This window comes from Bos taurus, chromosome 4 (genome assembly GCF_002263795.3).
Source record: "Bos taurus isolate L1 Dominette 01449 registration number 42190680 breed Hereford chromosome 4, ARS-UCD2.0, whole genome shotgun sequence".
Taxonomy (NCBI): Eukaryota; Metazoa; Chordata; class Mammalia; order Artiodactyla; family Bovidae; genus Bos; species Bos taurus.
This window is the reverse complement of record NC_037331.1, coordinates 99,479,303-99,493,528: the sequence shown is the minus strand read 5'-3', so window position 1 is coordinate 99,493,528 and position 14,226 is coordinate 99,479,303. Positions and strand designations below refer to the sequence as shown.

The 14,226-nt window shown below is 47.1% G+C and overlaps 1 protein-coding gene and 1 pseudogene across 1 annotated transcript in view; both read left to right on the top strand.

The window, feature by feature from the left end:
- Window positions 1-9,872, top strand: part of SLC13A4 (solute carrier family 13 member 4) — a 41,849-nt gene extending 31,977 nt beyond the window's left edge. The window contains exons 9-16 of the mRNA NM_001076884.1: window positions 193-312; window positions 1,565-1,666; window positions 2,001-2,102; window positions 2,790-2,887; window positions 3,087-3,211; window positions 6,507-6,668; window positions 7,925-8,062; window positions 8,676-9,872. Coding sequence (NP_001070352.1) covers window positions 193-312; window positions 1,565-1,666; window positions 2,001-2,102; window positions 2,790-2,887; window positions 3,087-3,211; window positions 6,507-6,668; window positions 7,925-8,062; window positions 8,676-8,813 — 985 coding nt within the window. The 3' untranslated portion in view covers window positions 8,814-9,872. The remainder of the gene's footprint in view (window positions 1-192; window positions 313-1,564; window positions 1,667-2,000; window positions 2,103-2,789; window positions 2,888-3,086; window positions 3,212-6,506; window positions 6,669-7,924; window positions 8,063-8,675) is intronic.
- A 932-nt stretch (window positions 9,873-10,804) lies between these two features.
- RPL15P (ribosomal protein L15 pseudogene) lies at window positions 10,805-11,507 on the top strand (annotated as a pseudogene).
- Window positions 11,508-14,226: the final 2,719 nt, after the last annotated feature.

Below are 14,226 nucleotides of genomic sequence, written 5' to 3'. Positions count from 1 at the left end.
CATGGCTGCAGTCACCATCTGCAGTGATTTTGGAGCCCCAAAAAATAAAGTCTGACACTGTTTCCACTGTTTTCCCATCTATCTGCCATAAAGTGATGGGACCAGATGCCATGATCTTCGTTTACTAGCCCCCAAAATACTACATGGAAATCCACCCTTTTCTAACCACTGACCTGGTTCTTTCCCTTCCAGCCAGTATCCAGCTGCAGAAGTGGTCAACTTTGGCACCTGGTTCCTCTTCAGCTTCCCCATCTCCCTCATTATGCTGGTGGTCAGCTGGTTCTGGATGCACTGGCTGTTCCTGGGCTGCAAGTGAGTCCTGGGGCTCTGAGAGTAAGGCTCTCCCATCCCTCCAGGGCCATGGCCCAAGCCCCGAGGGTGACACCTAACTGGGAGCTGCCAAGTAACCATCAAGGATGCCCAGAAGAGAAGGCAGTGGAGTAGACGAGGACTCAGGCATCATGTTTTCTACAGACTCCAAACACACATGGACTTTGCACCTCTCTATGAGCTCTGTGATGTAGTGTTCCTAAGGTCAACTGACTGGTTAGAGGAAGGGCTGGATTCATAAAAGGTCTGAATCGGAGAGTAGTTAATGTAGTTTCATGGAGAATAATTTGAACTAATTTCTAAAGAAATGACTCCAAGTAGAAGTTGCCTTAGGCTTAATTTTATAGACGTGACTGATTTATACTTAATAGTTGTATGAAATATGCTTATATCACTCAAAATAACATTAGACATTCCTCTTACAATACTATTTCTAATATTAATCTACTTAGCCAGCTTTCCATTACTGATGCTTGCTCCAAATTTGATCAGTTTCAAACACATAAAGGAAAGATATACCAGATGTTTTGCTATTAGTCCAGGGGACCCAACTTTCCCACTGCTCAGGGAATGTTCTCTGAGCTCTTTAAAAAAATAATTCAAGACAATCGTCAAATCAATGACAACTGTATACTTCTATGCTCCCAGTATTGCTAATTGAAAACTTATACCCACGTTCACCCCAAACAACCCTGTCTCTAGACAGATACACACACACACGCTGTGTGCTTGAAAAAAATAAATATACAAGCGTCTACATACATATGCTGCATCACAATGATTCTCACTTATGTAAAGGATGAGTGTGTAGGGACTTTCCTGGAAGTCCAGTGTCTAAGACTCTGCATTTCCAATGCAGGGGGCACAGGTTCGATTCTAATTTGGAATAGAACAGGATCCCACAAGCCACACGGTGCAGCCTAATTAATTAGGTAATTTAAAAACCCAACTGGGAACGGGGGAAAGATGAGTGTGTAGAAACAACCAAACATAAACACCCTCACACAAGTCCATGAGACATGACTTCACATTTATATACCAGAGATTCACCGGGAAGCTGGGGAGAAGGCTGCTGAGGGGCTGTGTTATCTTGGCAGACGAAGTCGCATGATAGGTGGGATGAGGGGACAGAAGAACCGTCACAGCCAGCCAGTAGTTTAGTGTTTGCTTAGACTTGCTCTCCACTTGCTTTCAGAAGTGGCCTTCATTCCTCTGCTCATTCTTCCCTTCTCAGTTTTAAAGAGACCTGCTCTCTGAGTAAGAAGAAGAAGACCAAAAGGGAGGAGTTATCAGAGAAGAGGATCCAAGAGGAATATGAGAAGCTGGGAGCCATTACGTAAGAATCAGCCCTTCCCCCTTTTTCTCTTTCCCCAGGAGAAAATCACAGCAGGTAAAGTGCGCAAAGCAGCAGCCTTGTTCTCGGTGGCCTCCTGAGCTGGGGGAGTTTTCCTTAAGTACAAATAGAGGTGCTATTTAATGCCAAAGTCAAGCTGGCCCCCAGGCCCTAGGGGCCACCCTTCCCCGTTGCAGTATTCCAAGTAGTTGAGCAGAAGCTGCATCTCAGGTCTCCAGTCCTGGAACCCTGATCGCAAGAGCATCCCGAAGCAAAGGGAGGAGGCCAAGAGGAAAGTCCCCGTTCCTGGAGGAGGTCTTCCTGTTTTCTCTTCTAGCTACCCGGAAATGGTCACTGGATTCTTCTTCGTCCTGATGACCGTGCTGTGGTTTACTCGGGAGCCTGGCTTTGTTCCTGGTTGGGATTCCTTCTTTGAAAAGTAAATGATACCATCTTTGTGAATGACCGCCTCACCTGAACTCTTCAGGCAGTACCCACCAGGGTCCTCTCCTAGACTCTTAGGAATAGTCAGGAACCCAGGAAGCACTCTGTCCTCTTAAAAATTCCCCTTTCTTAGGGAAGTTGCAGTGCAGTCTCTGGAAGAAAATAGACTTTGGAGTCTGCCTCCAGGGTTGGGGTCAGGAGCTGCCACTTACCATCCACATGACCTTGGTCTTGTTACTTAAGTGCTTGTTTCGAGAGTGAAAGGAGAAAATGTAGAGTAAAATACCACCTGTAAAGGCTATGGTCACAGTGGCCGAGGTGTGTCCTGCCCCCCATATTTCCGAGGGCCAGGGCCACAGGTCACAAGCTCTCAGCGCCAGCTTGTGACCCTCCCAGGAAAGAGAACGCCTCCTTTTCTCTTCTCCTCTATCTAAAATAACTCCTGCTCACTCCTTCCAACAGGTCCATAAATTCACACTAAGACATCTACTCTAGCCAGGCCCTGCCTCCAGACATTAAATCCACCAGTGGATGGCATGGGAGCAGCTGGCCAGAAGGAAGGCTGAAGTCCCCACTAGACTAGGTGCCCTGGAAAGGCACCACGTTCAGACAGGCTGTCCCGGGCCCGGTGTGACCCCTGGGCCTCCTGACTCTCCTCCTCAGCTCTGCTTGTCTCTGGCAGGAAGGGCTATCGCACCGATGCCACGGTCTCTGTCTTCCTTGGCTTCCTCCTCTTCCTGATTCCAGCGAAGAAGCCTTGCTTCGGGAAAAAGAGAGATGGTGAGAGGAGTTCAAGGGAAGAGTCGGGCCTGGCTCCAGTCAAATAATGGTCTAAGTTCAGAATTTCTGGAAGGAGCCTTACCAAAGCCCTTCTGACTCCTCCCGGCGTAGCAGAGTATCCTCTCGTTCAACAACGAGACCCCTGTCTCCACGAATCACACCAGGAGGGTTCACCTGGCTCTGCCTCCCTGTCATCTAGGGGAGGACCGGGGGCCCTCGCTGGGCATGGAGTCCATCATCACGTGGAAGGACTTCCAGAAGACCATGCCCTGGGAGATCGTCATTCTGGTGGGAGGAGGCTATGCCCTGGCTTCTGGCAGCAAGGTAACCCTTGAGTCGTCTTATTGGGCCAAGTATTTTTCATTATGTAAAGTATGTAAAGCCAGTGGCTTTACCTAGTGAGTCCTTATGGTTCTGGGAGGGAAGATTAAAAGGTGCATCCAAGTCTCTGGGAAGGGAAGCCAGGAATGGACATCATGTCCCACCTGGAACGTCTAAATGTCAGTACTGGGAGCGGAGTTAGAGTCCCGGCACACAGGCATGCACACCTCGGGTATGGGCCCACACCGCTGCAGACAAGAGAAGTCCTGGACTTTGTAGCCATCTCCTTCTGGGGATCTGACAGTGGTGAGAGGTGTAAGGGCCCAGAGATGCCCCAGACTGATCCCTCAGTTAGTCTGTATGCCTGTCCTGGGGCCTTTTGGAGAATGTATGCTAAAGTGGGTGTAGATGCCCCCCGATTTCCTGAGTGGGAGGATTTGGGATGAGATCTTTGAAAGGGGGCTGGTGGGAAAGAGTTGATGTTCCTAAACCTTTCCTGAAGTAAGCAACCGTTAATAATCAGGTTAAGGTTCTGTTTGCTCCTCTGTCTTCTCTGTGTTTAACATTAACCCATCCTCAACTCGGCTCAGTTTTGACTGCCCAGTGTGTGGGCCTCAGTGCTATCTGCATCAGTAATGAGGTCCCTGGGTCCTCCGCTTGGAAGGAGCCATGGAGGACACTGGGTCCCCTAGCCCACCCAGGAGAGACTTCTTCCCTCCAGGACACCCTGGCTGACAGGGACAGCCCTGCACAGCCAGCAGAGAAGTCACTCTTGACTTTCAGCTCAGGTCTTCTGGATGTCTTCCACTCCTTGGTCTGGCTTTCTTCTCAGGAACCCTCTCCTCAGTAATAATTATTAAAATAATAAAGACACATTATGTTCCCCTAGATCATGTTTTCTTCCAACTAAAACTCCCCCAGTTCCTTTAACCATTCTTCATAAGGGTATTGTCCCCTGACAACACTGGTCTCTCTCCTTAGGACTCATTACACTTTGCCTTTGATCAAACACAGTCCAGGGGTGGTCAGTCTCCTGCAGAGTAGAGCAGTTATTAATAATAACTCAAGCCCCATCCTTTATTTTATGGAAGCTTTTACAAGGCTTCATTGGCACTCATGTCAATGTTTACACTGAAACCACAGTCAACTAACACCCTTCGTTCTTTTCATTGTTAGCCATCATTAAGCTTCAAGCCCTTCAATCAGTTCTGTATATATGCTTTCAATATTTCTGACTCCAAGTTCATAATATCATGTTTATCCTTGTTGAATTTCAGTGGTTAGTTTTGGCCACTGAGCCCAGCCTGGCAAGATTCATTTTTTTTTTTTTTAACTAAAATTGTACATGTACAGTTGGTATGGCTATAAAACCTACTCACTCTACTACTTTAATAATATAATTTAGATACAGTATGTGTGATTCCTCCTGAATCTGAAATAATTTCAGAGTCTTAACAGTAGTGAGGAAAATTCAATAAAAATGTTTTCATACCAAGGGTTTAAAAAATAAAAAGTAAAGGTTTCTTTTATTGTGTTTTTTCCCCTAACTTTACAGTCTAATTTATAAGTTTATTTCAAATTATAGTATAAGCTAGTTCTCCTGGAAAAAAAAAAATGCCCTTATTTTGCTTTACTTACAAGTACTATTGGAGAACATGATAAATAATACTCCAATTCTTTATAAAACATACTGCTTCCACTCAGCTAACTTCTCTGCCTCCTCTGTCTTTGTCTGGTGAGCAGAGTTTTATGTGTCACAAGCAATAGAAATTACAGAGGTTTGAGGCACTGCACCCACCATTAATTGAGGTAGTCCTCACATATTGTATTTACAGCTCTCAGTCAGTGGAGGAAAAAAAAAAAAAAAGGAAGTGGCTCAAGGTAAAAATGGCTACATGAGAGAATTCTGAAGCCCTCTGGTTAGCAGTTGTCTACAAGCATGCCATGAAGTGGCCCAGGTGCTGTGGAGATGAAATAAGCTTTTGATGAACTTGGAGAAGAGAAAGAGAGGCCTGCTGACAACACAGTGAGGCCGTCCTTAATAGCAGAACACGAGTAAGGCCTGCAGCTTGAGCAATCCTAGAATGTCTCACCCTGTTTCTTGCCCTAGTCCTCATTTCTTCATTGCATTTGCAGCCTGGAGGGTGAACAGGAAAAGTCAGAGCATGTCAACTAGAGAAGGGAGAAGGGGGAGGGTGGGAGAGCTGGAGAGTGCATACGGCAACCTGGGGTTTTTTAAGGACATAAGCTCAACTGTGCCCTTCATTTTTAGGGGATGGGGAGAACCCTCATCACTGGCAGATGAACATCTTCCAACCAAATGAATTACTCCAAATGGAAATATTCATTTATTTGAGTTGATGTGTGTAGGTGTTGCTAATGGAAAAGGTTCAAGCCTTTATTTCATATTGACAAGAAGTATGGGTAGATGGTAGATCCTGATGTCAGCTGTGATGAGACCTGAACCCAACACAGGCTGAGGCTGAATGACCATTTCCAGGCTAGTGAGGTGGCACCTTCGCCACAACATGGAGACAGACCTGTAATTCCTCTCTCCCTCATTACTCATGTAAAATTTCTAATGCCCAGCCCTGCCTACTCAGGCCCCAAAGACCAGAGGAAAAGTTACTATCCCAACATGGTGATAATTTGTTCCCTTTCCTGGGTGATAATAGAAATAGATTTCAAAAGCAGGAATAAGGATTACACGTGGCAACCTGTGCAAAGGGCACTGTTGAGTGAACGGGCAGCATGACACTGTTGGAAGCTGGAGAAAGAGTGGCAGGTGCGAAGCTGAGTGGCCCACCACCCCCAAGGTTTCCAATCCCCGCCAAGTTGCCATAGCGCCAAGGACCACAGCAAGTGGAGGCTCTCCGTGCCCTGTGACAACGACTGACCAGGCGGCTCTAAGACTAAACGTGCAATCAATTAAAAAAAAAAAAAATTTGCTGAGACCCTTGTGGTCCAGTGGCTAAGAGTCCACACTCCCAGTGCAGGGGGCTCGGGTTTGATCCTTGGTCAGGCAACTAGATCCCGCATGTTGCAACTAAGACTCAGCACAGCTAAATAAATAAATATTAAAAAAAAAAAAAAAAAAAAAAGAATCTGCTGGGCCATGCAGTGACTTAATCATTTAAAAAAAAAAACAACAAACAGGAATGCCTGTGGATCCAGCCTGCCTAAAAATAGGGAGGCAAATTAGATGGCTCCTGGTGGTCCTGTCCAGCACCCACCATCCCTGACCTTCTGGAGGCTGAGTGCCACTTTCTCCTCACTGCACTGCCTTGTCTCCCTGCAGACCTCGGGCCTCTCCACGTGGATCGGGCAGCAGATGCTGTCTCTGAGCAGCCTCCCACCGTGGGCTGTCACCCTGCTGGCATGCATCCTGGTGTCCATTGTCACAGAGTTTGTGAGCAACCCAGCCACCATCACCATCTTCCTGCCCATCGTGTGCAGTCTGGTGAGTAGAGCAGGGCTCTGAGACGTCCAGTAACTGATAAGTAAAAAGATAATAAAAGCAAGAGCTCTAGAAACCCTTTCCCAAAAGTCTACGCTTAGTTTAGGGGAAGTTCTGAATGGAAACAAGAATGGACAAGATAACTGTAAAACCCTAGGATTCTAATACCCCACAATCCCCATCCATCTTCCTCTCCTATGGAAGTGAAGTGAGTCACTCAGTCGTGTCCAATTCTTTGCGACCCTATGGACTATACAATCCATGGAATTCTCCAGGCCAGAATACTGGAGTGAGTAGCCTTTCCCTTCTCCAGGGATGAGACCTAACAGGAGGGTGGGAGAAATAGCTACAGAAAATGGAGACAAAATGTTCCCAGAAGTACTCTCAGCTGCAGAGACCAAAACCACAGCTCTGTCATCACTGCCTCCACCCAGCTTCTCTGTCCAGGAGATTCTGAGAATTATGAGCAATGCCAGCCTCATTCCTGGGTCTCAGAACAATTTGTGATTAATGGAGTAGGTGTTTGCGCAGTCGGATGGTGGGGGTGGAGCCACTGGCAGATCTCAGCCTGGCTAAGCAGCCCCAGAGGTGATCCACCAAACACAATGCTGCCTCCATCCCATTCTGTGAGGCGGAACCTGTAAGGTGAAGGCTCTTCCTCATCACCAACAAGATAATATCTTCCTACTCTATCAGCCCCAAACTCCTCCCACTCAGCCACTCTCTGCTCACTGCTCCCTCCAACTTCTCCCTCTCCTCAGCCTGCCTGTGTGAGTGCAGGAATGCACTTAAAACGTGGTACCATTGAGGGTAAGACCACAGGTTCCCACAGGTTCAAGTCCCACATAAGGCAGTTATTGTACCTTGGGGGAAAAAAAATGTAGTTCTGCACGCCAAGAGCGAGAGATGTCTACCTCCATCAATGCAACTTATTCATGAGATTTGTGTTGCAAGAATTTCTCAGCTGAAGCATCAAAATTTAAAACTACTCCCTTAGACCAGCACCAAGAAATGAAACATCCCTTCTAGTAGGGAGGCAACTTGGAGTCCATGTTTCCATGGGGAGTGAGCAGTAGGGACCCATCCAAGGAGCCCGGGACTACGTGCTTTTGAGGGCATGGTTTAACTGTCCGTTGCACATGGTATCCAATCAAGGGCAGCTGACACCCAACCATCATTTAGGCACACTCGTGATGGTAAGCATGGCAAATGCAAGTCTAACCTCCATGCTAATGTTTCTGTGAATTCTCTTTTCCTAGTCTGAAACTCTGCAAATAAATCCACTCTACACCCTGATCCCGGTCACCATGTGCATCTCCTTTGCAGTGATGCTGCCAGTGGGCAATCCCCCCAATGCCATCGTCTTCAGCTATGGGCACTGCCAGATTAAAGATATGGTGAGTCGTGGGTGGCCTCTTCCCACCAGGCCCACCTGCCATGAAGACAGGGATGACTGGCCCTATATAGCTTTCTAAAGTTTATTATTTTATAGGCAGTACCCCTGATCTGTATTAGCTCAGCCCCAGGGTGGCAGAAAGAATGGTTCTGGTGAAAGGTTTTCCTTTGGTCCACAAGCACCAAGAATAGCAATCATGTGCTCTCCCGAGCCCTAATCTGGGAAAAGAGTGGGAACGTAGACAGAAAAGGCTGGGACCGACCCGGGGTGTGACCCACTCTGGAAGCCGAGAGCTTGTTTTAGTCTTTGCTCAGTTCCTGCACTGAACTGTGGGGATTTGGCCCAGAGTTGCTGGCTTATTCATAAAAGGTTAAGTGTGAGACACTTCATGAACTGAGGGTGAAAGATACTTTGTAAGAACAAGATTCTCCTCCCTGTCCAACCCTCTCCCCAAGCAAGATACCCCCAAAGCAACAACTGTAAAATGAAGCACCCATAGCTCATTTCTCAGTTTTCAGCGAGGCTCACAAAACACGGCTTGGAGGGGACACTTTGCGGCTGGTTTTAGTGTGGGGCCACCCTCCACCCCTCAGCCTGCTGCTTGTGCCCTGCAGGTGAAAGCTGGTCTGGGGGTCAATGTCATTGGCCTGGTGACAGTGATGGTGGCCATCAATACATGGGGAATAAGCCTCTTCGACCTCAACACGTTTCCTGCCTGGGCCAAGGTCAGTAATATCACTGATCAGGCCTGACCCCTGTGGGTGAACGGCCCAACCCCAGGAGCGACCAGCACCCAGCAGAGTCTGACCAACAGGCTGAGAGGACCACCAGCACAGGACCCCCTCAGAAGATTCCTCCGTCTTCCACCTCCAGTGAGGTGCAGAGAGCCTCCAAGCACAACGCACAGGCCCAGACGTCACTGTCTTCCGCTCTGCCCTCCTTCCTCAGCGCTGCAGCGCAAGGAAACCTAAAACCCTTCTCCCTCCCTTGTAGCTTGTCTCCCCAACCAGCTCTTTCTGAAAGCCAGCAAGAGACAAAAGTCTGTCTTCATTGCCCCTCAGAGGCTAAGCCTCACAAACTGGCCAGTCCCCCTGGGTTTGATGTTATTCTTAAACTCTCAGTCCCGTTTAGGAATAGAAGGAGAAAACCCAAATCATCCTACCAAGTGCAGAGAGTGAAACCAATGTCATCTCCTCAGGGGAAAAGTCTCACCCAGAACCTGAGACCTGACGTCGGCTCCTTTCTCTTAGGTGTTTCTCACCAAGTTCTCTCCACAAACGGGCAGTTCTTAGGGAGGCCTCTTTGTGGCCATCAGTATTCTTATCACTCCTCTTATAAGTGTCTCTCTTCAATGGCTTCTCTATACCTTGGCACCAAATCCCTGCAAAGAAATAGTGTCCCCTTCAGAATGAGGCTGGTGCTGTTCTCTGTCAAAGGAGGCAGAAAGAAGACACATTGAGATCAGTGTCTTTCTCTCCACTCAGCACTAACCATCAATACCACCGTGCTGGTTAAGCGCTGGGAGGAAGGAAAAACCTTCATAGTTCGTACCTGTCTTACTGAGGAGGCAGAAACTGTGATTAAGACCACAGCACTATTAATGATATGTCGATGGGTTTTCTTCAGGAGGCAATGAGTAGTTCATCCCTAAGACAAGCACAGAAAGGTCCAAACACATCCGTCACTTTCTAAAAGTTGATGAGCCCCTGGAGGAGAGGGGAGATGTCTTATGTCTCTTAAAGTCTGCAGCAACTTATATGGTACAGTGAACTGTGTGCGTGTCTGCTCAATAAATGTCTTCCTTGAAATGACTCCTGAAGTCCAGGCCTCCTCCTTCTTCCTGAACTGCACCCCTATTCCCATGACAGAAGTCTTTGCCACAGGACTGGATGTTGCTCCCAATCCCTCCAGCGTGACACATTTCAGATTTTTACCATCAACTACTTGCTAAATACACCTTACGGGAAAAGGAGGAAACCATAGTTACAGCACTGCTTGAATTGATTTTAAGTTACTAATGACAGCAAGTGCAGTTTCCCGACAATGATTTACCAGTAAAGTAAATCACTGTCGGGAAACTGCACTTGCTGTCATTAGTAACTCTCTTAGTTTATCATATGTCTGTGAGTTACAAAGTTTCTTTTGTGCCAATCAAAAACCTGCACCAGGTTTAACCAGGAATATTACTGCTGCTTCCTGTTAGCGTAGGCCAAATTATGTGGCCACTTACGAAAGTGGATGAGCCCAAATGAAATACCAATGTTAGGCACACTATGGCTGGTCTGAGGAAACAGCATTGCTACCGGTCATGTTGCTTTGAAATACTTCTGAGTCAGGATGTCACTCCTGTTGTCAGGGTAGCCAAATGGTCAAAGTGTCTGACCTATTACAGAATTTAAGACACCAAACCTTTAAGTCAGACAACAAGGCAATGCACAGATAATCAATAAGATGCTGGGAGTATAAACAAGCAAATGAAGAAAGAAAAGGTGGCAGAGAATTAAGTTGACTTCAGACTTTCTTGGTGGTCCAGTGGCTAAGAATCCGCCTGCCAATTCAGGAGACACCGATTCAATCCCTGGTCTGGGAAGATTCCCCATCCTACAGGGCAACTAGGTCCACAAGTCCTAGGCCCATGCTCCGTAACAAGAGAAGCCACTGCAACGAGCTTTCCAACGGAAGGAGGCTCGCTGTCGTGGGGGGTGGGGGGGCGGAGCGCCAAAGGGATTGTGGGAGAAAGGTTCAGTCCTTTCCGTCAGGCGGCAGCCATCAGGGTGAGCCGACATGGGCGCCTACAAGTACATCCAGGAGCTGTGGAGGAAGAAGCAGTCGGACGTGATGCGCTTCCTGCTGCGGGTGCGCTGCTGGCAGTACCGCCAGCTCTCGGCGCTGCACCGCGCCCCGCGCCCCACCCGGCCCGACAAGGCGCGCAGGCTGGGCTACAAGGCCAAACAAGGCTATGTCATATACCGGATCCGTGTGCGCCGCGGGGGCCGCAAACGCCCAGTTCCTAAGGGTGCCACCTACGGCAAGCCTGTCCACCATGGTGTCAACCAGCTCAAGTTTGCTCGAAGCCTGCAGTCGGTTGCGGAGGAGCGTGCTGGCCGCCACTGTGGGGCCCTGAGGGTCCTGAATTCCTACTGGGTTGGTGAAGATTCTACGTACAAATTCTTTGAGGTTATCCTCATTGATCCATTCCATAAAGCTATCAGAAGAAACCCTGACACCCAATGGATCACCAAACCAGTGCATAAGCACAGGGAGATGCGGGGGCTGACGTCTGCAGGCAGAAAGAGCCGCGGCCTGGGCAAGGGTCACAAGTTCCACCACACTACTGGTGGCTCTCGCCGCGCAGCGTGGAGAAGGCGCAATACTCTCCAGCTCCACCGCTACCGCTAACACGTGATGTTTGTAAAGTCCTTACCTAATAAACAATTTAGGACGTTCCTGTCTGCTTAAAAGTGTTTTTAATTTGTCTGTTAAAGCTAGTCTGCAGATTGCTTCATTGAATGCATTGTCAAATTATGAAAGTTAAAGTGCAATAATGTTTGAAGACAGCAACTAGAGAGAAAGCGCGCACGCAGCAATGAAGACCCAGTGCAGCCAAAAATAAATTAAAAAAAAAAAATTCAGTTGACTTAGAATGATTGGCCCCTATTGAGCTATTTGAGACCCTGACTCGTTCTGAAACAGAGAGCAGAGCAGCTCCATGAAGCTGCTGCCACGTCCATCAGGCGGCTAACACTCTCGAGCAGTCAGTTCAGAAAGGGTGTTTATTTTGGTCTGGTCAGCAGACCGAACAGCACTGTTCTGTCCCCAGACCATAGATTCAGTCCAAAGCAGCCTGCTCATTCCAGATGTGACTAACGAGCATCAGCTGTGACTCACAACTCCTTGTCTTCTAGAATCGCTCTGCTGCTGGACAGGACCTAACAGCTCTGCTTGGTAGTGCTGTCTTTTGCAAATACATTAAATCTGATTCTTCTCTTCTCATATCACAACTCTATATGGGTGGAAAAGCTGTAAATGATCACCTGATATCAGCTCATTTTATAGCTGATGAAACTGAGAAACAAAAACCCAAGTAGAGTTGCCTGTTATTCTTGATTATACATCAAATTTTGCTTAAAGTTGTCTCGGAAATTCCTTTAAGTCACCCATGAAGTACACAGTATACAACCTTTTATGTTAGAATTCACATGAAACAAAGACTCGTGTGCCATTTTAGTAAGTAAAAAATGGCTAGTTTTTTCCTCCACTGTCAGAGTAGATCTCTTATTTAGCTGAACCCAAATAAAGTAGGTGGCTTCATGTTTAGCCACCTGTTTGAAAAGTGCATCTCAACACTAGGATCACTCTCAGGCGAGCGAGAAAACTGAACCACCATTAAGACAGGGAGCTGAGAGCACCCAAGAGCTCAGGCAGCTGTCCTGGGGCCGCCCTCACTGAACAGATCTGAGCACACCGTCTACTCTATTTACAGGGTGCCTTCCGCTCAGCCCAGCCTGGTACAGCTGTGCATGTAAGAGTGGCACTTTTCACACGCGGGCGCAGGACTCGGGTTTTGCAATGTCCCACCACACCCCAGGCACTTTCCACAAAACTTCACTGTTGGCCTGTTTCTCTCCCATGCCATCTGCTAGGTCTTCAGTGCTTGACTATGTGGCATCCAGATTTAGGAAAGGTATAAATAGAACATGTGAAAATCCAAGTTTCACAGACTCCCTATTAAGACCAGGCAACATCTCCAAGTATTTCCCCTTCACTGTCCTGCTCCTTTCCACGAGGCAAGGCGTTAACAGACAGTGGGGGAAAAAAGAACTCACTCATCTGAGTAAGGCTGGGAAATGCTATGTGCAAAGTTCAGGCTGGGGAGCTGAAGAAAAGTCTCCTTTGCTTCAGTACAGTATACAGTGTTCCGTCAGGAGGAGTAACAGAGAAAGTATTTAAAATGTGGGAGAGCTTAGCAGAAAAGCAAACACCAGCACAGTATCTAGGGAGTGAACCACTCAGTGGAAATGAAAACACTATGCATGTCACACATGCTCCATGGACAAGTATGGACAACTGGAAAACCCACACATCCTAACTTTTCTCTAGTCACAGAAATGAAAATTGAGTAAATGAGTTAGAAAGAAGAAAACAAAACTGTCCCTTTAAACCAAAAACTGCTTAATAATTATCAGAAGAGAGGTCTAAAGACATCAACTGGTAACTTCAATTCATAAAATACAGTGCCAAGTAAGGTTCTTTTGGCTTTTTCTCTTTCTTTGGGTATTTTGTTTGGAGGTTACAGTTTAAGGATAAGGTTTCTAGTTCAATGTATTTTTTAGGTTCCCAACATCAACCCTGAAGTCTTACTTTTCACACGAGTAACTTTAGTAGTGTTTTATGTAACCCTCCTTTTAAAGTCAGGAGTAGCAGAAAGTCTCCTTAAATGACAACAGTGATTTTCACTTTTTAAAAGGCATGTCCCTCAGTGGTTCTTCCCATCCCTCCCCTGCTTTGTGAGGCAAAGCTCTCGACAAAACACCCAGGGAGTGCACCAGTCAGTGCCCTTATTACCGTCACCACATCCCCTAAAATCCGTGGTGGCTCTGGGTTCCTCTAACACTATCTCAGTGAAGATAACCCTGCCTGAGAACTCAGAGCTCCTTTTCACTCCGCAAGGACCTAAAATTAGGAGAGGGGCTCTGAAGGTGACCAGGAAGTCGGCCTGTGTTCACTGTGGAGCAGTTTACATGGTGAAGGGCATTTCTTGGATGGCTCCCACTGGAAGAAATGATCCCCCTCATCGAGGTTAAGTGTCACTTCTGATAGAAGCTCTAAGTCCAAATGAGTTTCAATTACAACGTATGATTATAGAAACCTAATATTACAACATCTAAGTGACCCTCACCCCCAGAGCAGCCAGTCTAGGAGAACACATCCACAAATAACAATGCTCCGTAGGTGATAAAAAGAATCTGTCTTTGAAAACAGTTTTCTAAGTTTGTGGCATTTTGAATATTCTGAAGGATGGTAAATCTCTCTCCTTCAAGGCTGCAGTTCACTCTGCTAACAATTCAGTCATCCAAGAGCAAACCTTGCAAGCCAGGTGCTTTGGTCAATGTGGATACTACAGATTTTCATCAACAAAGCGAGTGACCAAAGAATAACAACAAA